At 42.3% G+C, this 20,885-nt stretch overlaps 1 protein-coding gene across 3 annotated transcripts in view; it reads right to left on the bottom strand.

The window, feature by feature from the left end:
- Positions 1-2,946: 2,946 nt before the first annotated feature.
- Positions 2,947-20,885, bottom strand: part of fam120b (family with sequence similarity 120 member B) — a 103,145-nt gene continuing 85,206 nt past the window's right edge. For all 3 annotated transcript variants that reach the window (XM_072580384.1, XM_072580382.1, XM_072580383.1), the window contains exons 10-11: positions 9,943-10,000; positions 2,947-3,158 (exon numbers count right to left, since the gene is read on the bottom strand). In XM_072580384.1, coding sequence (XP_072436485.1) covers positions 3,119-3,158; positions 9,943-10,000 — 98 coding nt within the window. In that variant the 3' untranslated portion in view covers positions 2,947-3,118. The remainder of the gene's footprint in view (positions 3,159-9,942; positions 10,001-20,885) is intronic.

The raw sequence follows: 20,885 nt of genomic DNA, 5'->3' as shown, positions 1-20,885 counted from the left end.
TGGCAAATGGAGTTCAATGTAGCTAAGTGTGAGGTGATTCACTTTGGTAAGAGTAACAAAAAGATGGGGTACTGGGCTAATGGTCGGATACTTGGTAGTGTGGAAGAGCAGAGGGATCTTGGTGTCCATGTACACAGATCTCTGAAAGTTGCCACCCAGGTAAATAGTGCAGTGAAGAAGGCATATGGCGTACTGGCTTTTATTGGTAGAGGAATTGAGTTCCGGAGTCCTGAGGTCATGCTGCAGTTGTATAAGACTCTGGTGCGGCCGCATCTGGAATATTGTGTGCAGTTTTGGTCACCATACTATAGGAAGGATGTGGAGGCACTGGAACGGGTGCAGAGGAAGTTTACCAGGATGTTGCCTGGTATGGTAGGAAGATCCTATGAGGAAAGGCTGAGGCACTTGGGGTTGTTTTCATTGGAGAAAAGAAGGTTTAGGGGTGACTTGATAGACGTGTACAAGATGATTAGGGGGTTAGATAGGGTTGACAGTGAGAACCTTTTTCCACGTATGGAGTCAGCTATTACAAGGGGGCATAGCTTTAAATTAAGGGGGTGTAGATATAGGACTGATGTTAGGGGTAGGTTCTTCACTCAGCGAGTCGTAAGTTCATGGAATGCCCTGCCAGTAGCAGTGGTGGACTCTCCCTCTTTATGGGTATTTAAGCGGGCATTGGATAGGTATATGGAGGATAGTGGGTTAGTGTAGGTTAGGTGGGCTTTGATCGGCGCAACATCGAGGGCCGAAGGGCCTGTACTGCGCTGTATTCTTCTATGTTCTATCCGCGGTGTATATATCAGTCTATTCAGTCAGTTGAAGACCCTCGACAGAAAGTCATGACCTTGATCTCTAACTAACTGAGGGATAGGTTACACGTGACAAACTCTGCTCAGTGAAGTTGGCCATCCTTCTGGTTTGACTGGGCCTGTATTCTAGCTTAGAAGGATCAGGGGGAGCTGATTGAAACATAACATTCCAACACAGCTGGACAGAGTGGACGTAGGGAGGATGTTTTCCCTGGGAGGGGAGTCTCGAACTGGGGACACACTCCCAAGATATGGAATAAACTATTTAGCACTGAGATGAGGAAACATTTCTTCATTGAAATGGTGATCGACCTGTGGAACTGTAGACCTCAGTAGGCGTGAGGGTTGGGTCACTGAAGATATTCAAGAAAGATCAATTTATTTTTGATATTAAAGGTATCAGGGGTGTGCAGAAAAAATAGGAATGAGGATCAGCCATGATCATATGGAATGGGGTGAAGCAGGCTTGAAGGGCTGAATGGCCTCCTCCTGTTCCTGGTTTCTATGTTTCACATCACAGCACAGCTTCCACCCAAAGCTGTGTATAGCCCTTCAAGGGCTGCTGCAGTTTTGGTAACACAGCGCCCTCATTCTTGTGACTCAGCATTTGTTCAAATTATTCAACCCCTCAGAAACTGTGTGGTTAATCAGTCACTAACACCTCAGGTGAACAAACACAGGACTGGCCCTAACGAGCCAAAATGTATTATTACTATTTATACACTCAGCTTGCTGACTTAGATTACGGACATCCAACTTTAAACATTCATTTCATGTTCAGTTCAAATCTCCTTGTGATCTTGGCCTTTCCTAACTCTGTGACACTCTGACTAGATTTACACCACCCAAAGAATGCTGTGTTGCTCCATCTCCAGCCTCTTTCATTTCTGCCTGGTTTCTCTGATTCACCATTGGTACCATTCAGCCATCCAGGCTGCACTCGCTAGAATTATTTCTCTGCAGCGTCTTTTCGAAAGATCACTGTTTATTTGCAAACCCCAACAGTCAATTCGGAGGTTATTCTACTGTATGGGGTATCACTGTGAAACCTAGTCGTACGCATGGTTTCTCAGTAGGGAACACTAGATTGCAATTGGGAATACTGACCTGGGATGACTGCCCCATAGAATCACAGAATCCCTCTACTTTGGAAACAGGCTATTTGACCCAGCGAGTCCACATCAACCCTTCAAAAAGCATCCTAATCTCTATTCCATTCCTGTAACCCTGCATTTCCCATGGCTATTCCACAAGCCTGCACATCCCTGGACACTATGGGCAATTTAACACGGCCAATCCACCTAATCTGCACATTTTTGGATTGTGGGAGGAAACGGGAGCACCTGGAGGAAACCCACACAGCCACGGGGAAAACGTGCAAACTCCACTCACATAATCACCCAAGGGTGGAATCAAACCCGGGTCCCTGGCATGTGAGGCATCAGTGATAACCACTGAGTCACCGTATCATCAAATAGTAATTGTAGGATTTTTTTCTGAGATCAGTTATTCAGCACTAATCAGGAATCAAAGCCAGGAACTTCCTGATAGTATGACTCAATTATGGATATAACAGCATAGCCCACGTCAATTTTTTTTTTACAAATCATAGGGTCATAGTCATACAGCATGAAAACAGACTCTTCGTTGTAACTCATCCGCACCAACCAGACATCCAGATCTGAACGAGCCCCATTTGCCAACATTTAGCCCATATCCCTCTATACCCTTCCCACCCACTTACCCGTCCAGATGCCTCCCGAATATTGCAACTGCACTCGACTCCACCACATCCCCTGGATTTCTGCTCTATGCACGCACCACCCCGTGTGAAAAAGATACCCCTCAGGTTGTTTTTAAATCTTTCTCTGTCACTTCAAACCCACATCCTTCAGTTTAGGACTCCCCCACCCTAGAAAAAAAGACCCCAGCACCCGCCGCATCCATGCTCCCACGATTCCACAAGCCTCCACAAGGCCACCCCTTAGCCCCGACACTCCACGTAAAAAAGCCTCTCCCCACAATTTACACCCTTTAGTCCCGGCAACATCCCTGAAAATCGCCTCTACACCCTTCCAAGTTTAACATCCTTCCGAATGAAGGGCAACCAGAAGCACTCCAAAAGTGACCTCACCAATGTCCCATAAATCATATTTAATATTTTGAAGGATCTGTACAAAAATTCAATTGTTACATCAATAAGTCGAAGAAGCTTTCCAGTAATTTTCCTGCAGATTCAAGATAAATCAATGCTGCATCTTCCTTCACATCAAATGGCCTTTTCCATGCTTTAAAATTCTACAATCTGATTAATACAAGCCAGGACGAGAACCTTGAAATCCAGACCACCTAAAATGAACAAATTTAGACACAAAAATAACAGTTAGACCTTGAAACAGCAGGAAATATCTTGTGATTGTGAGTTGTTTTACACAAGGTTAACTGCAAGCCTACATTTTATTCAGCCCATTCAAAACATTCGGGAAAACCTTTGATTCTGCCAATACTGCAGGCACTAACATTAATGAGGTGATGCATTCTGACACCAACCTGTAAATACAGGCTTTTCTGACTGTGTTCGCAAGGAGGCTTTTGAGGGACATCGCATATACTGCCACAACATATACTGTGTGTACACAGTGGTATCAACATAAAGCTGCATTGTAACATGAACATTAGCAGAACACAAAGGCTTCACTGCTCAGATGCACTGGTGGAAATCATATATCAAACTTAAATTTCTTTTCAAACCCTTGGTAGAAAGTGTGGGGTACATCCTACAGTCAAATAACCCACATTCTTCACACGGTGAGATCATGGTGAGGTGGAAAGGTGACAGGGATGGGGACAGGATTACAACTTTCACATTAATGTATAGGATCTTTATACAGCAAGGAAAGTTCATAGCATTGAATTTGGGCCGAAAATGTTTTGATTCGATTTGATTATTATTATCACATGTACCTAGGTGCAGTGGAAAGTTTTGTTTTGTGCACAGTACAGACAGATCGTAATATACAAAGATCACAGGGTGATTGAACAGAGTGAGGAATACAAGGTTACAGCTGCAAAGAAAGTGCACAAAAAGCAAGATTAACATTAGAAATTTGAGAGGTCCATTCATAAGTCTAGTAACAGTGGAGAAGAAGCTGTACTTGAACCTGTTGGTACGTGTGTTTAAGGTTTTGTATCGTTGACCTGATGGTAGAGGTTGGAAGAGATTATGACCAGGTTGGGAGGGGTCTTTGGTGATGATGGCTACATTTCCAATGCAGCAGGAAGTGTAGATGGAGTCAATGGGTGGCTTGTGTAATGGTCTGGGCTGAGCAGTTGTCATACCAAGCAGTTATGCATCCAGATAGAATGCTTTTAAAGGCACAGCTATAAAGGTTGGCGAGAGTCCTTATGGACATGCTGACTTTCCTTAGACTCTTGAAGAAGAAGAGGCATTGTTGTGCTTTACTGCTGAACTAGATAAGCCAGAAAGAACCTCAATTTGTGCAGTGTTAACTGACTGAGGGATGCCCTGAATTGGAGAGATTAGGGTTCAGGGATGAAACATTCAAACAGGGTTCCTTGATGGTTATTCAGCAACCCTATCAGAAAGTGCACTATGTATGGTTGTTGGGACAAACAAACAGCAGTCTAGACTCAAAGAAATGCCTTCAGCGAGAGACTAAGGGAAGTGAATTTGAATAACTATACCATAGCTAGGGGAGCAGGAAGTTGAAAACAGGGAGAGAATTTCCATGTGTAAGAGTGGAATCCGAAAGAGAAAGCTGATCTGATGCCTCAGTATTGATAATAGTATTTTTGGCAAAGTGTAAGGGGAATATGGGTATACACCCTTAGATTCACACCTGCACAACCATATTAGAATCAGGAGCTTGAATTTCTCCCATATTTGAGTACACTTTAACATCAATGACACTCAGACTAAGAGTGAACTAATCTCTTGAACACTTAGGAGTTAGGAAAGCATGCCGAAGATATTGGGAAGTTTCTAGAGGGGTAGCAAGGATAAGAAGCAAAATGCTTTTCTCTAACTGGAGCAAGTTTCCCACAGAGTATTAGCTTTACACAGATTCTTCCTAAGTGAGAAATCTGAGGCAGAATATGTTCAACGTCAACTTGGACACTTCACTGAAGTGACAACCCATAGTGGAATATCAAATACTTTGCATGGGAATGTTTTGATGCAAAGTGATCATCTATCTTCATGTCATCACATTTATTGGCAGTGTCTGTTTGTGGATCTTCAGCAGAGATATGGGTCATGAAATTAGTCTTGACTATTAGCACACGATGTATCGGCTGATCACTATACACCAATGCATGACTATTTCTCCCACTGATGTCAGATGCCATCATTTAAGCACTTCTGAAAATGAACTTTGCGTGTATTAATGCAATCCAGTTTGATCTTTGGGAGTTACTCGGTCAGATAGTGCATGCAGACACACCTTGGTAATTCCAAACCCATTCCATACAAGCAATGCCAAAAAGTGAGGGCAAAATGCCTTGGAAAGTGATTCTACTTCCAACAATCAGAAGAGAATTCCAAACATGTGAATGGATTGTAAGGTATGTCTATAAACGTAATCATGTGAAAGACGTAGAGTGCAGCTAAAAGTAATCCTTCACTGGATAGTCAGTTGCAAAATGGGACATAAACTTTCTGACAACTATAGTTTATGCTTGGAAATTATTTTAAAACAAGCTGCTCCAACATTTAACTTAATCACAGATGGATGGTAGAAAAAAAATTAACATCAATGGGCCAGAAATAAAATATCAACAATAAATGAAATAGGGATACTGCAAGAAACATCTTTACCTGGTACCTGTTGCCTGTGACCACCATGGGAAGAGGAAAGTCTCTGGTGGATAGTGGACACTGGTAAGCCATCAAGTCCCCTCACCCACTGCCAATTATTGCTCTGAAAACCTTCAAATGCTGCTCCTCTCCACCCACCCACCTACCTCTTCTTAAGCAGTGCTTACCTCTGTTAGTTCTGCTGGCTGAATCAGGAGGTACCATAAGCCTGCTCTGTTGGTTGGCAGCAGTCCTCCAAGGTCCTGCCTGCGAATCCTTGATGGTGGGCTTAGCAATACTCTTCAACAGCCAGTGCCCTAAGCGCCGACAGAGAAGAGCACCAAAGGATACCAGAGTTCATCTCCAGCAATGCGCTTGATACCATGAGTGACATTTGGGAGCTACAAGCATTGAACCTGAGGAACAGAAGTAGGTCACTCCGATCACTGAGCACACTCTGCTATCAAAGCAGATTGTGGGTGATCATGTGCCTCAATTTTATTTCACTGTCTTTGCTCCATAGCTCAAACAAAACTATTGATTTCAGTCTTGAAATCTCCAGTTGTTTTTGAATAAAAGAATTCACAATGCTATGTGATCATTTCAGAGTCTTTTTTCTCTTCAATGATTCACTGGTGTCAATAAGATCACCCTTCTCTTTTCCAAATTGAACAATTCCCACTTTTCTTAACTTTTCCTTCAAATCTAATCGCTTGCAACATGGAACTGTCTCTGAATCCTTTCGAGGGTGTTTACACAATCTGAGGACTACAGTTGGGAAGGGGAATGAAAGGAAATGCAGAGACAGGTAAATGAACTCGATGGTCCTAATGGACTGATGAATGTTTATTTCAACACAAGGAGTATTATAGGAAAGGCAGATGAGCTTACAGCCTGGATCAGTATGTGGGACAGTGATGTTGCGGCCATTACAGAGGCTTTGTTGAGAGAAGAACAGGACTGGCTGCTCAACATTCCAGGATTTCATTGTTTTAGATGAGATAAAGAAGGAGATAAGAGAGTTGGAGGAGTTGCATTACTAATCAGGGAGAATGTTACACCTGCACTCAGAGACGATATACTGGAGGGGCTCATCCACTGAAGCAATATGGGTAGAGTTCAAAAATAAGACAGGTGCCATCACTCTGATAGGATTATATTATAGGCCCCACAACAGCCATTGAGACATTGAGGAACAAATTTGTAGGAAGATAATGGAAATATGCAACAAAAACAGAATTGTCATAGTGGGTGACTTTAACTTTCCAAATACTGACTTGGATTCCCTTGTAGAAGAGGCTTAGATGGTGCAGAATTTTTTAAGTGCATCGAAGAGGGTTTCTTAAAACAGTATGTGGATAGCCTAACTAGAGGAGGGGCCATACTGGATCTTGTATTGGCTAATGATTCTGGCCAGGTGACTGACCTTTCAGTGCAAGATCATTTTGGAGATAGTGATCACAACTTCATAAGTTTTAAGATAGCTATGAATAAGGATAAGTCAGGACCTTGTGGCAGGGTACTAAATTAGGGAATGGCAAATTACATGAGAATTAGGCAGGAGTTAGGTAGTGTTAATTGGTAGGAGCAGTTATCAGGCAAGTCCACATTTGACATGTGGGAATTATTTAAAGACCTGCTGATAAATGTTTAGGACCAACATGTTCCAGTAAGGAGGAAGGATAAGGATGGCAAGGTAAGACACTCTTGGATAACAAGGGAGGTTGTGAATTTAGTCAAAAGGGAAAAAGAAATATATGTAAGGATTAGGAAGTTAAAAGTGGACAGGGCCCATGAGGAATATAAAGAAAGCAGGAAAGAACTTGAGCAGGGAATTAGGAGAGCAAATAGGGGCCATGAAATGACCGAGGGTTAAAGAGAATCCTAAGGCATTTTATATATACAGTAAAAACAAGAGGATAACTCAGGAGAAGGTAGAATCACTCAAGGACCACTAGTCCATATAAATGAGGGAACTTGTGTTTGGAGGCAGAGGGTGAAATCCTAAATGAGTATTTTGTGCCAGCATTCATCCAGTAAAAGGATATGGAGGACAGTGAGATTTGTGTGGAGCATGTTAATATGCTATGGGATTTTGAGATCAAGAAAGAAGTGGCGTTGGGCTTCTTGAAAAGCATTAAGGTGGATAAGTCCCCAGTTTCCGATGATGTCCACTCAGTTATTGAGTGTTGTTCCTTTGTTCAAAAAGGGAAATAGGGAGTATTCAGGAAAGTACAGACTGGTGAGTCTTACACTGGTGGTTGGGAAGCTATTGGAGAGAATTCTTTGGTTTAGGATCTATGCACATTTGGAAAAGCATGTCCTAATTAGGGACAGTCAGCATGGCTTTGTGCAGAGCAGGTCATGTCTTTCAGACTTGATTGCATTTTTCATGGAGGTGACAAAGGTGATCAATGAGGATAGTTCAGTGGATGCTGTCAACACAGATTTTAGTAAGGCTTTCGACAAAGTCCCTCATGGATTGAGAGTTGGCTTGCCCATAGAAGGCAGAGAGTACTGATAAAACGATGTTTTTTAGGCTGGTGGTCCTTGACTAGTGATATTCTATTGGTATCCATACTGGGACCTCTGCTGTTTGTGATATACATAAATGACTTGGATGAAAATGTAGATGGGTGGATAAATAAGTTTGCAGACAATACAAAGATCAGTGGAGTTGTGGATGGTGTAGAAAGTTGTCAAAGGATACAGTGGGACATAGATCAGTTGCAGATATGGGCAGAGAAATGGCAGATGGAATTTAATCTGGGTAAATGTGAGGTGCCTCACTTTGGGAGATCAAATATTAAAGAAAAGTATGTAGTTACTGGCAGGACCCTGAACAGCATTGATATACAGAGGGATCTTGGGGTTCAAGACCATAGGTCCTGAGAGTGATCATGCAAGTAGATAGGTTGGTAAAGAAGATGCATGGCATGCTTGCCTTTATTGGTCGGGGAATTGAGTACAAGAGTTAGGATGTCATGTTGCGGCTTTATAAGACTTTGGTTAGGCCACACTTAAGAGTACTGTGTTCAATTCTGGTTGCCACACGACAGGAAGGGTGTGGAGTTTTGGAGAGGGTGCAGAAGAGGTTTACCAGTATGCTGCCTGAATTAGAGGATATGAGCTATAAGAAGAAGCTGGACAAACTCGGGTTGCTTTCTCTTGAGCAGCAGAGGCTGAGCAGAGACTTAACAGGTCTATAAAATTATGAGATGCACAATTCCCAGAGTTGAAATGTCTACAACTAGAGAGCATGCATTTAAGGTGAGAGGGGAAAAGTTCAAAGGAGATGTGAGGGGCAAATCTTTTTACACAGAGAGTGGTAGGAATCTGGAACCCACTGCCAGAGGTGGTGATGGAGGCACAATAGGGGTGGTTAAACGGCTTTTAGATAAGCATTTGAATATGCAAGGCATGAAGAGATATAGACCAAGAGCAGGCAGAATTCACCTCCAATATCTTGCCCAGAATACCATTCCCAGTATTGATCACTTGTGTGAAATTTTTCTGATGGCATGTCCTGAATTCTTGCATTATCCAATGTCTCTTCCTTCCCTGAGCGTAGTGATACAGCTTAAGAAGTGCCATATCGCAACCATATCTGTGTAATTTCATAATTTGTACATGGGCGGCACAGTAGCACAGTGGTTAGCACTGCTGCCTCACAGTGCCAGAGTCCCGGGTTCAATTCCCACCTCAGGCAACTGCCTGTGTGGAGTTTGCACATTCTCCCAGTGTCCGTGTGGGTTTCCTCTGGGTGCTCTGGTTTCCTCCCACATTTCCAAAAATGTGCAGGTTAGGTGAATTGGGTGAAGGGGTAAAATGTAGGGGAATGGGTCTGGGTGGTTTACTCTTCGGAGGATCGGTGTGGACTTTTTTGGCCGAAGGGCCTGTTTCCACACTGTAAGTAATCTAATCTAATCTAATAGGTTTGGGCGACACAGTGGCTCAGTGGTGAGCACTGCTGCCTCACAGCACCAGGGACCCGGGTCCAATTCCCACCTCGGGCGACTGTCTGTGTGGAATTTGCGCATTCTCCCTATATCTATGTGGGTTTCCTCCCACAATCCAAACATGTGCAGGTCTGGTGAATCGGCCATGGTGAATTGGCCATGCTAAATTGCACATCGTGATACATGCATTAATCAGGGGTAAATATAGGTTAGAGGAATGGGTCTGGGTGGGTTAGTCTTCAGAGGGTTGGTGTGGACTTGTTGGGCCAAAAGGCCTGTTGCCATACTGTAGGGAATCTAATCACTGAAGCTTACGTCAAGAAAAGGCCCCTTTAAAGAAGAAACTACTTCTACTCACCGTGGACCGCGCTGTGGCCTCCTGTTGTAGGGTCCTGAGCTTGATTGAGGTCTTCCACCTGAGATAAATGAGTGGTCAGTATAAAACACAACAACTGAATGTAACCAGCTTCCATGAGTGCTGCATATAACTTCTTGAATCAGTTGCAGTTACAATCATACATATTTCCTAATTAACTTCTTCAAAAATGCTAATACGAGGGATCTAAGATGGTGGCGATCTGAGAAGATCACACTGCAGAGCTCCGCATCGCAGCAGGAGCAGGACATTCCTTTACCCACCCAACCCAGGTCATCAGGATTTCTTGGGGTGTTGGAAAGATTGTGGAGCCCCAAGAAACATTTAAAAATTGACTTACCTGTATTTTCAGCTCTCCAGAAATGCTTAAAAAAGGGAGGAGGAGCATCTGAGGCTGGGTCTGCAGCTCAGTCTGCAGCAGCCTCGGAGCCGATTACTCTCCAGGGCCTGGGGAACCAGCTCCAGAAATCTCGTGATCTGGGGAAACAGATTGAAGAGAAGCTGGCTCCAGTCTCTCTCATGCTGCACAAGAATGAGCAGCAGCTGGGAGACCTGGAGAAGAGGACGGATGAGGTGGAGCACAGGGTCACAGTGGTGGAAGCTGATGCCAGTTCATTCAAGGATGAGATCCAAGCCCTGAAGACGCAGGTTCATAATTTGCGTGACCGAGTGGATAATCTTGAAAATAGGTCAGGAGAAAAAAACATTTGGATCATCAGTCTGCCTGAGGGTAAGGAAAGTGAGTGGCCTGCAGAATTTGTTGAAGATTGGCTTCTGAAATTCCTTGACTTGGAGGCTGGCATGAGAGGATTGAAGATAGAGAGAGCTCACCGGGTTGCAGCGTGTAGGTCGGGTCTAGGTCAATGCCCTCGTCCTCTCCTGGTGCGGTTCCATTATTACCAGGATAAGGAGAGAGTCATGGAGGCTTCCAGACTCCAGGGGAAGGATCCAAAGGCCCTAATTTATGAGGGGTCTAAGATCATGTTTTTTCAGGACTTTTCAGCGGCGGTGATCCAGAAACGAAAATCGTATGATGGTGTCAAGAGAAGACTGAAGGAACTTGGGATTCAGTACTCCCTGAGATATCCGGCAGTGCTTCGGATCACCTTAGATGGATCCACGCATCCCTTTGACACATCGGAGAAGGCAAGAGACTTTGTGGACAAACTAACCTAATTTAAACAATTGTAGTATGTATAAATATTGTTGCTTGGGAATGCGTTTATCATTCTGTAAAAGAAATGGAGGAAATCTGGTTGGAGCTTTGTTTTTCCCTTTTTTTTCCTCTATTGATAATAATTTGGTTCAAACTATGTCTGGCGGTGGTTAAGATGTACATTTTAAATTTCTAAGTTAGGACATACCAAAGGATGGGTGGGGTATTTATTCCCCCTTTTTTTTATAAAAGAATTTTTAAAATTCATATTGATATTCTATGGGGTGTTTATTATTTTTAGCTTGTGCTTGCGATGCGGCTCTTGCTGGGAGAAGTGAAGGTGGGTGAGATGGTTAGATGCCTATTTATGGGCAGTTCGGGATGGGTAATTGCCCCCTCCGGGCAGGGGATGAGTTCCCCTACTCAGCGCTGTTGGCGCTTTATATGTTGGTTTGTTTTCTGGTTTTGTTGCTTTTTATTTTTAAAAATTTTGTATGTTTGCTACATGTACTGGTTTTAGTTTATGTAGTTTTTATATTTGGTGGACCATGCAACACTAAGGCTCAGCAATTTGTGGTTTGGGTTCCTCCTCTCTGGAATTTAAATGTAATTGCAAAAGATTATGGCTAATGATTTGATTAAATGGTGTACCTGGAATATCAAGGGAAGTCACTCACCAATTAAGAGGAAGAAGGTACTCTTGAGTCTTAGAAAGGAGAAGATGGATATTGCTTTGTTACAGGAGGCACATTTGGATGACAAGGAGCATCTGAAATTACAACAGAATGGTTTTGACCGAGTTTATTTTTCATCTTTTAATACCAGAAGTAGGGGAGTGGCTATATTGGTTAGGAAAAATCTTTCATTTAAATTGTTGGAATATGTTAAAGACACATATGGGAGGTTTGTAATTCTTAAAGCCTTGATAAATGGGGAAGAATATGGTATTTTAAATGTTTATTGTCCCCCAGCTCATCCTCTTAAATTCTTGGTAGATACTTTTTCTAAACTGACAAGTCTCAAGTCTCGGCACATGATTATATGGGGAGATTTTAACTGCCTCATGGACCCTACAGTAGACAGGTTGCCTAAAGGTCCCTTGATACCCTCTGCACAAACTAAACAGTTATTGGGTTTGTGTGGGGAATTAGGGTTGGTGGACATCTGGAGGCGTCTCCACCCTACAGGTAGGGATTTCACGTTTCTCTCCAATCTGCACAGTTGTCACATGAGGATTGATTTTTTTCTGACCCCTGCGGTAACCCTGGATCTGGTGACATTCTGTACGATTGGTAATATTGCCATCTCTGATCATGCTTCAGTGTACCTCATGGTTAAAATTAAGGATGTTACAATGGATTCAAGGTACTGGCGAATGGACCCCTTTACTCTCATGGACAGCAAGTTTGTGGAGTATTTCTCTGGAGAATTTCGGGCGTTCCTAGACATCAACATAGGCTCGGTTGATAGCTCATCTGTTCTCTGGGAAACTGCCAGAGCTTATGCCAGAGGGTTAGTTATTTCATATTCCACCAGTAGGAAGTGTCAGAAGAGTGAGCAGCAACGTCTCCTTGAAGCACGGTTGAAGGCAGCCGAGAAGGCCTATTTTGACAGACCCTCACTGGTCAAACTACAGAGGATTACGGCACTGCGGTCTGCACTAAATTCCGTGCTCACGCAGACGGCAAAGAAGGAGCTGGCTTTTGCAAAGCAAAGGTTACATGAGCATGGTGACAAGCCAGGCAAATACTTAGCATATCTTGCCAGAAAGAGAAGTGCCCCACAAACCATTACAGTGATTAGGGAAGGGTCTGGGAACCTAACATTTGATTCTAAAAAGATTAATGTGGCGTTCCAGAGACTCGACTCTAAGTTATATCAGTCTGAGAATTGTGAGGAGGGGCAGGCCAAAATGGAATCCTTTTTTTAGCGATCTGAAGCTCCCGGTGTGACTCCCAAACAACAGGCCTTTCTCAATGCCCCATTATCAGAGCAAGAAGTGCAGGAAGCTGTGAGGCAGCTTCAGAGTGGAAAGGCGCCCAGTCCTGACAGACTTCCCAGTGAATTCTATAAGGAATTTATAATGATACTGTCAGGCCCGATGCTGAATATGTTTAATGATTCATACAGTCATGTTTGTCTCCCACCATCTCTGAGAGAGGCCAATATTTTGCTTATCCTTAAAAAAGGGAAGGATCCGGAAGACTGTGCTTCATACAGGCCCATCTCGCTCTTAAATGTGGACTTTAAGATCCTCTCTAAGGCTCTCGCGTTAAAGCTGGAGACTGTGTTGCCCTCTATTATTAAAGAGGATCAGACGGGCTTCATAAAGGGTCGCAGATCCTCCAATAATGTTAGGAGGCTGCTTAACGTAATTCAAGCATGCCAACAGCAGTCAATACAGGGATTGGTGATTTCTTTAGATGCAGAGAAGGCATTTGACCGAGTTGAGCGGCCGTACCTTTTCTATACTCTAGACCTGTTTGGTCTGGGCGAAGTTTTCATAAGATGGGTAAAGCTTCTCTACAGTGTACCTCTCGCGGTGGTCATCACCAATGGGGTACGATCAAGCAATTTTAATATTTCTAGGGGCAGCGGGCAGGGCTGTCCCCTTTCACCATTACTTTTTACGTTGGTGATTGAACCGTTGGCAGAGGCCATATATCAGCTCCAGAAGTGGGGTCAAAATTACATAAGATCTCGCTGTATGCAGATGATGTTCTAATTTTCTTGACAAATCCAGCAGTCTCAGTACCTTGCCTGATACAATGCATTCACGCGTTTGGTGCTTTTTCAGAGTATAAGATTAATTTTGCTAAATCAGAGGCTATGCCTATGGGTGGTCTTATGAAAGAGTTGGCTCTTGAGAGTGACTATAGATTCCCATTTAGGTGGTCACAGGGGGGCTTTGTGTATTTGGGCATATTCATTACTCCAGTTCTGGATTGGTTGTTCAAAGCCAATTTTACTCGATTATTTGAAAAAATTAAACAAGATCTCCAAAGATGGGAGGCACTTCAAGGTTGGGTCGGATAGCGCGTATTAAGATGAATATTCTCCCTCGTTTGCTATACCCTATACAGATGCTTCCCCTGATTTTCAATAAACAAACACTCAGGAGACTGAACGGTTGGTTCAGCTCCTTAATCTGGCACCGTAAATGGCCCTTTATTAAATTAGCCAAACTGCAGTTGCCTCACAGATTGGGGGGAGTAGACCTTCCAGACATTAAAGATTACCAATTAAGCTCGCTGTTGACCTATGTGAGTGATTGGGTTTGTGGGGACCCTCTTTCAATATGGCTAGATATCGAAGTCTCCCAGGCAAGGTGCCCCCTTACCAGTTTGCTGTTTTTGGACAAGGTGAGGACAGTTAGGGAATATTGCCATAACTCAATAGTTATCAATACTGTTAAAGCATGGAGGGCAATTCGGAAGAGGGAAGGTAATATTGGCAAAACATCTTTGTTTACACCTTTAGTGGGTATGCCGAGTTTTCAACCGGGTAGGATAGATTCAGGATTTAAACGTTGGGCAGCTAGGGGTATATCTTGCATGGGTGATTTATTTGAGTGAGACGTATTGATGTCCTTCGATCAGTTAGTACGGAAGTACGAGTTACCTGAGTTACCTAATAAAGACCTCTTTCGTATTTTTCAAGTTAGGGATTTTATTCAAAAAAAGACCACACTTTTGACTGATCCCTACAAATCTGACAAAGAGGGGTACTAAGGGCTAAGAGTACACTCTCTGTCAGTACTTTATATCACTAATTGGGGGGTGCCACCTCAGATGAATCTGATCGACTCTGCAAGATGTGGGAAAGAGATCTGGGTGTTGAAGTTTCTTCAGAGGCATGGGAGGATATTTGGGAGAATGCAAGGAAGATATCAATTTGCAATAGGACCCACGCCTTACAGTTGAAGATTCTCCACAGGGTCCACTTAGCCCCAGACCGTTTGTCAAAATTTAAACCAAAATTTAAATCTTCAGCACGTCCCAAGTGCAAAGTCTGCACGGGCACTCTTACCCATTGTCTTTGGTCTTGTGACAGGCTTCAAACATATTGGAGCGCTGTAGTGGGTGTAATGGAGCGGATTTTAGGTGTAGGGGTGGAGAAGGAACCTATTTCTCTCCTTTTGGGCCTACCCATTGTATTTCCTGCAGACACACATAAGAAAAAACTTTTCAATATTCTTACGTTCTGTGTAAGGAAGAATATCTTGCTAGGTTGGATATCAGAAAACCCCCCAGGCCTGTCGGGTTGGCGGAAGATTGTTATGGAGCATATTCCACTGGATTTTCTCACAAATATGGTACACCACAAAACTGAGAATTTTTACAAGACATGGCAACCCTTTTTGAAATACCTGGACACAGATTTATCTGCCACACTAACAAGGGCTTTTATATAGCCGTAACGATTGTGGTTCATGAGTCCAATATCCAGGGAGGAGGAACTGTGAATGTATGACCGTTTTGTTTGGCTGGGCTGAGTTATTACTTTTTATTTGTTTGTTGTTAGGCATTTATTTATTTAGTTAAATAGCTAGTTTAGGTTTTTGTTAAATTTTATACTTCTCTATATATGTTTATACATTCGTATAGGAGGGTGGGTTGGGGAATCTTTTTTATTATTTGGGTTTAGTTTTGTACTATTTTTGTACTGTTTTGAATTGCATTGCTTTGTATTTGTTGTAATATTTAAAAATCTATTTTTTCTTAATAAAAATATATTATTTTAAAAATGCTATTACACACCTCAGGAGTTGAACCTAGGCCTCCTAGTCCTGAGCCCCCTCAGCTACATAAAAATTAAACCAAGAAGTGCAGATGCTAGAGATCTGAAACAAAAACAGAAATTACTAGAGAAACTCAGCAGGATCTGGCAGCATCTGTGGACAGAAAACAGAGTAAATGTTTCTCGTCCAGACTCCCTTCTTCAATTACAGTTATATATTGATTCTCAAAACCTATGGACATCCCCAAAGCATATCACAGCTAATTTTGTACAGGGGGCATTTTACAATTTGACTTACAGCAGCTCAAATACTACTGATTGACGTTGCAAGAGATTTTCAGATTCTTTTGCTGGGGAGTTATAATGGCTTTTCAAAATTCAGATAAAAAGATGACGACTTAGAAATAAAGAGGAAAAAAATCTAAACTGCACATTAATAGGAAAAGATGAATGCTTCTTAGGCAAACGTTTTACTGTAATTATTTTGGAAAGCAAATAGATGATACCAGTTTTCTTGGGAATTACATTTCCAGTTTACCTTAGTAGAAAACCTCCACCCCTCCAAGGAATGATCTAAAAAGGACAATAAAAGAGCTAAAAATGTGAAATAAATCCTGAAGTCATGAAGGCAAGAGTAATGTGATCATTGTTGAATTAAAAACTGTCTGTGAAAATCCATCACAATGATGGCTAAAATCTCTAGAAATAAAGTACAGAATCAAATCAGCTTTACATATTTGCAGACCAAAGCACAGAAAATAAAGGAAAATCCTGTGCAGTTAAGGAAATGTCTGTGTATAGATGCTAAAACTGGATGCCAAGTAGGTGCTGTGCTAAAATACAGGCGTGCTTGGTTATAATTGCCAATTACCATAATGTGAATTTACCTGCAGGAGGTTTAGCCCTTAAGTGCAGAGTTGATGGGATTTTTATCAAGGAGATCCATGCATCCACTTATTTTATGAGCTCCATGCATCCACAGAAGGGCATGGAGTGCTTGAATTACCACTCTGCCACAGACTGGCATGGGATACACAGTGTTCTTGGAAGCAGCATTGGAGGTCCTGATCGAGGGACAGCCTGTGGATGTGAGGAGGCTGCCTTGCTCCCTCCTTTTCCCTTCACCTGCCACAGTTGATGGTACTTGTGCTTAATTTAGTAATTTTAATGTCATGCTATGTCTCCATTTACACTATTTGCAATCCTGCCTATTGTTATGTTATTGGCAAACATGTAGCTTTCCATCCTATCATCTGGGTTGTTAATAAATTGTAAATAGTAGAGAGTCAAATTGCAGGTCACCAGTGGAAATTTTCTAATCATTATCCCTACTCATTCTCGTGTCACTCAACCAATTTGTTAACAATAATTTGACTGTAATTACACATGTTCCATAGGAACTTCCCTTAATTTCTAAAACTTAACCCTGGTTTAAAGGAATTCATAAGGAATCTAGTTTTACCAGAACGGCAACATTGATGAGCAACTACTGCTTTGAGAGGAGACTTGAGAAGCTGGGATTGTTCTTCTTAGAGAAAAGAAAGTTAAGGGAAATATAAGAAGATGTCAGTAACCAGAAGATACAGATATCAGGTGATTGTCAAAACAATTCAAAGACTACAGCAGGAAACACAGTCAATTGTTATGATCAGGAGTGCACTGGCCACGAGGGTGGTGGAAGCAGATTCAACAGTAACTTTCCAAAGGGAATTGGATAAATATTTGAAGTGAAAACATGCCCAGGGCTTTGGGGAAAGAAAAGGTAGTGAGATAACTCTTCACAGAGCCAGTACAGCCACAAGTGGGCCAAATGGCCTTCTTCTGTGTAGAATTATAATCTGAATAATTCTTCGAATATTTTCAAAAGCTCTGTGAAACTCATCAGTGCCAGATCAACACAGCGAAATACTTGCAAAACCTAAGGAACAGAACATGTATGATTTTGCATTATTTAGCAAAATGATGGGAATGTGGCAGGTTTGAAGTGAGTCTGTTAAAAGCATATGCAACACATTCTCTAATACAATTAGCTTGATATTTAAGATCTGGATCCCACCATCAAACTTTTCATAGAAATGGGTATTTTTAATTACTAATTCTGTGACATAGACCAATCAGTCGTAGCGTCCAGAATGTTGATAGTGGGGGATTCAGTGACATTAATGCCATTGAATGTCAAGGTTCAATGTTTAGAATCTTTCTTGTTGGAGATGATCACTGCTTGATACTTGTGTGGCATGAATGTTATTTGCCACCTATCAGCTCAATCCCTGATATTGTCCAGTACTTGCTGCTTTTTGACGTGGACTGTTATTGCTTTACATTAGGTTTAAACTTGAATTCAGTCTTTCCTGGGATCTGAAAATTGATGAACACTTCATTTCCCTTGGTCCTCCCTTCCTGTTTCTGTTTACATGCTGTGAAAGTCCCAGATCGCTGCCAACTTGCCATTCTTCCTATGTACTTGCATCGCCTGATCTCTATAAACTTGGTGCAGCCTTGAACTTTGATTTCTCAGTAACGAAAAGGAACTTGCATTTGAGGAAGTTTCCGTAGTTTGCATAGTGATTGAAGAGCTGACTGCAAGACTTTATTCAATCATAAGGATGAAGAATTAACTGAACATGTAGTGCTAATATACCAAGAATTTGTGATGCACAATGTGGTAGTTTTCTCAGGAAAGCTTTTTAAAAAAATGTCCTCAATTGGTGCAGCATTCAGAAGCACGTAAAAATTAAGTATTCAAACAAAATTCCTTAGTCTCAGGCTTGAATGCAAAACTTAACTTGACGCCCCACTGCACCCCTGAAAATGTGCTGTACACATGGAGATGTTGTGTCTCAGAAGAGAAATTAAACTGAGGCTCCATCTGCCTGTGCTGTTGAATGTGAAAGATCCTATGGTACTATTTTAAAGAATTATCCCCAGTGTCAGGCCTACATTTATCACTCAATCATCATTAAAAACTAACAGATTCTCAGGTCATTGCCATGTTGCTATTTGGGAAGGCATGTTTGTAAATTGGCTACTTCGCTTCCTTAATTAAACAGTGACTGCTTCAAAAAAAAACTTAGTTGGCTGTAAAGTACTTTGAGATGTTTGATGGATGTGGAAAGCTCTACTTAAATTCAACTCTTTCTTTCGTTCTTTATCCATCCTCTAATGAGGGACTCATGTACGTTATGAGGTGACCTCTGGTACTTAACAGCTGGACTTTATCCTGAGTTGTGTTAGTGTTTGTTGGTGAGGTCTTTCAGTTTATGTCGCAGTAAGGAACCATCCTGAAAGCAGAATTTACAAATGGTAAAGAGCTCACCAAACATGTGACAACCATTGAGGAATTTGACTCTGTTCCAACACTGGCAAATCTTCAAGATTCTGTGTCCTCTACTTTTTGTCATTTACATAAATGTTTTGGATGCGAGCATAAGAGGTACAGTTAGTAAGTTTGCAGATGACACCAAAATTGGAGGTGTGGTGGACAGCGAAGAGGGTTACCTCAGATTACAACAGGATCTTGATCAGATGGGCCAATGGCAGATGGAGTTTAATTCAGATAAATGTGAGGTGCTGCATTTTGGAAAAGCAAATCTTAGTCGGACTTATACACTTAATGGTAAGGTCCATGGGAGTGTTGCTGAACAATAAGACCTTGGAGTGCAGGTTCATAGCCCCTTGAAAGTGGAGTCGCAGGTAGATAGGATAGTGAAGAAGGTGTTTGGTATGCTTTCTTTTATTGGTTAGAGTATTGAGTGCAGGAGTTGGGAAGTCATGTTGTGTCTGTACAGATCATTGTTTAGGCCACTGTTGGAATATTGCATGCAATTCTGGTCTCCTTCCTATCGGAAGGATGTGTGAAACTAGAAAGAGTTCAGAAAAGATTTACAAGGATGTTGCCAGAGTTGGAGAGGCAGAACAGGCTGGTGCTGTTTTCCCTGGAGCATCAGAGGCTGATGGGTGACCTTACAGAGGTTTATAAAATCATAAGGGGCATAGATAGGGTAAATAGAAAAGGCATTTCCCTGGGATGGGGGAGTCCAGAACTAGACGGCATAGATTTAGGGTGAGAGGGGAAAGATATAAAAGAGACCTGAGGGGCAATTGTTTCACGCAGAGAGTGGTACGTGTATGGAATGAGCTGCCAGAGGAAGTGGTGGAGGCTGGTACAATTGCAACATTTAAAAGGCATCTGAATGGGTATATGAAAAGGAAGGGCTTGGAGGGATATGGGCTGGTGCTGGCAGGTGGTACTAGATTGGTTTGGGATATCTGATCGGTGTGGATGGGGTGGACCGATGGGTTGTTTTCATGCTGTAAATCTCTATGACTCTATAATCCTTCTCAACCACTTAGTGGTTGAAATATTGCACAATCTTACTGCTAGAGTCAGTATGGTTCCAGAAAATTTCAAGGAGCTACTGATACGGTGTTTGCAGTTGGACAGCTCCAGGACAGATGTCAAGAACAGAAAGTGAACCTCTACACTATGTTTACTGACCTGACCAAGGCCTTTGACACAGTCAGTGGTAAGCAATGGTGAATTTGTCTCGTATGTGAACTTTAGGACAATACATTGACAATTCCAATGACAGCCTGCTTGTGCATGTCCCAGATGATGGGGAGTCTTCTGACCCATTCCAAGTCACGAATGGAGTCAAACAGGGCTGTGAGCAAGCATCAACCCTCTTCAACATGTTTTTCTGCTCCATGCTCTCTGATACCTTCCACAGTGGTGATCCAACAATCAAGATCAGATATAACATGAACAGGAAGCTGTCCAATCTGAAACAACTCCAGGCAAAACCCAGCTTCTCAAAGGACTACTTCAGGTATTCTGTTTGCTGATGACTGTGCACTAGTTGAACAAAAATCTTTGGCCTTACGGTACACATAAAGAAAACTGGAGTAGTGCATCAGTCTGCTGCAGGAAAGCCCTATCTCATGTCTCTTTCAGTTCACAAGCAGAACTTGTCACAGGTTGAGACATTCACTTATTTCAGCAGCACACTGTCTCAAGACTCCACGCTGA

Source organism: Chiloscyllium punctatum, chromosome 11 (genome assembly GCF_047496795.1).
Source record: "Chiloscyllium punctatum isolate Juve2018m chromosome 11, sChiPun1.3, whole genome shotgun sequence".
Taxonomy (NCBI): domain Eukaryota; kingdom Metazoa; phylum Chordata; class Chondrichthyes; order Orectolobiformes; family Hemiscylliidae; genus Chiloscyllium; species Chiloscyllium punctatum.
Note: the sequence above shows the minus strand (reverse complement) of the source record. Positions and strands in the feature narration are given on the sequence as shown.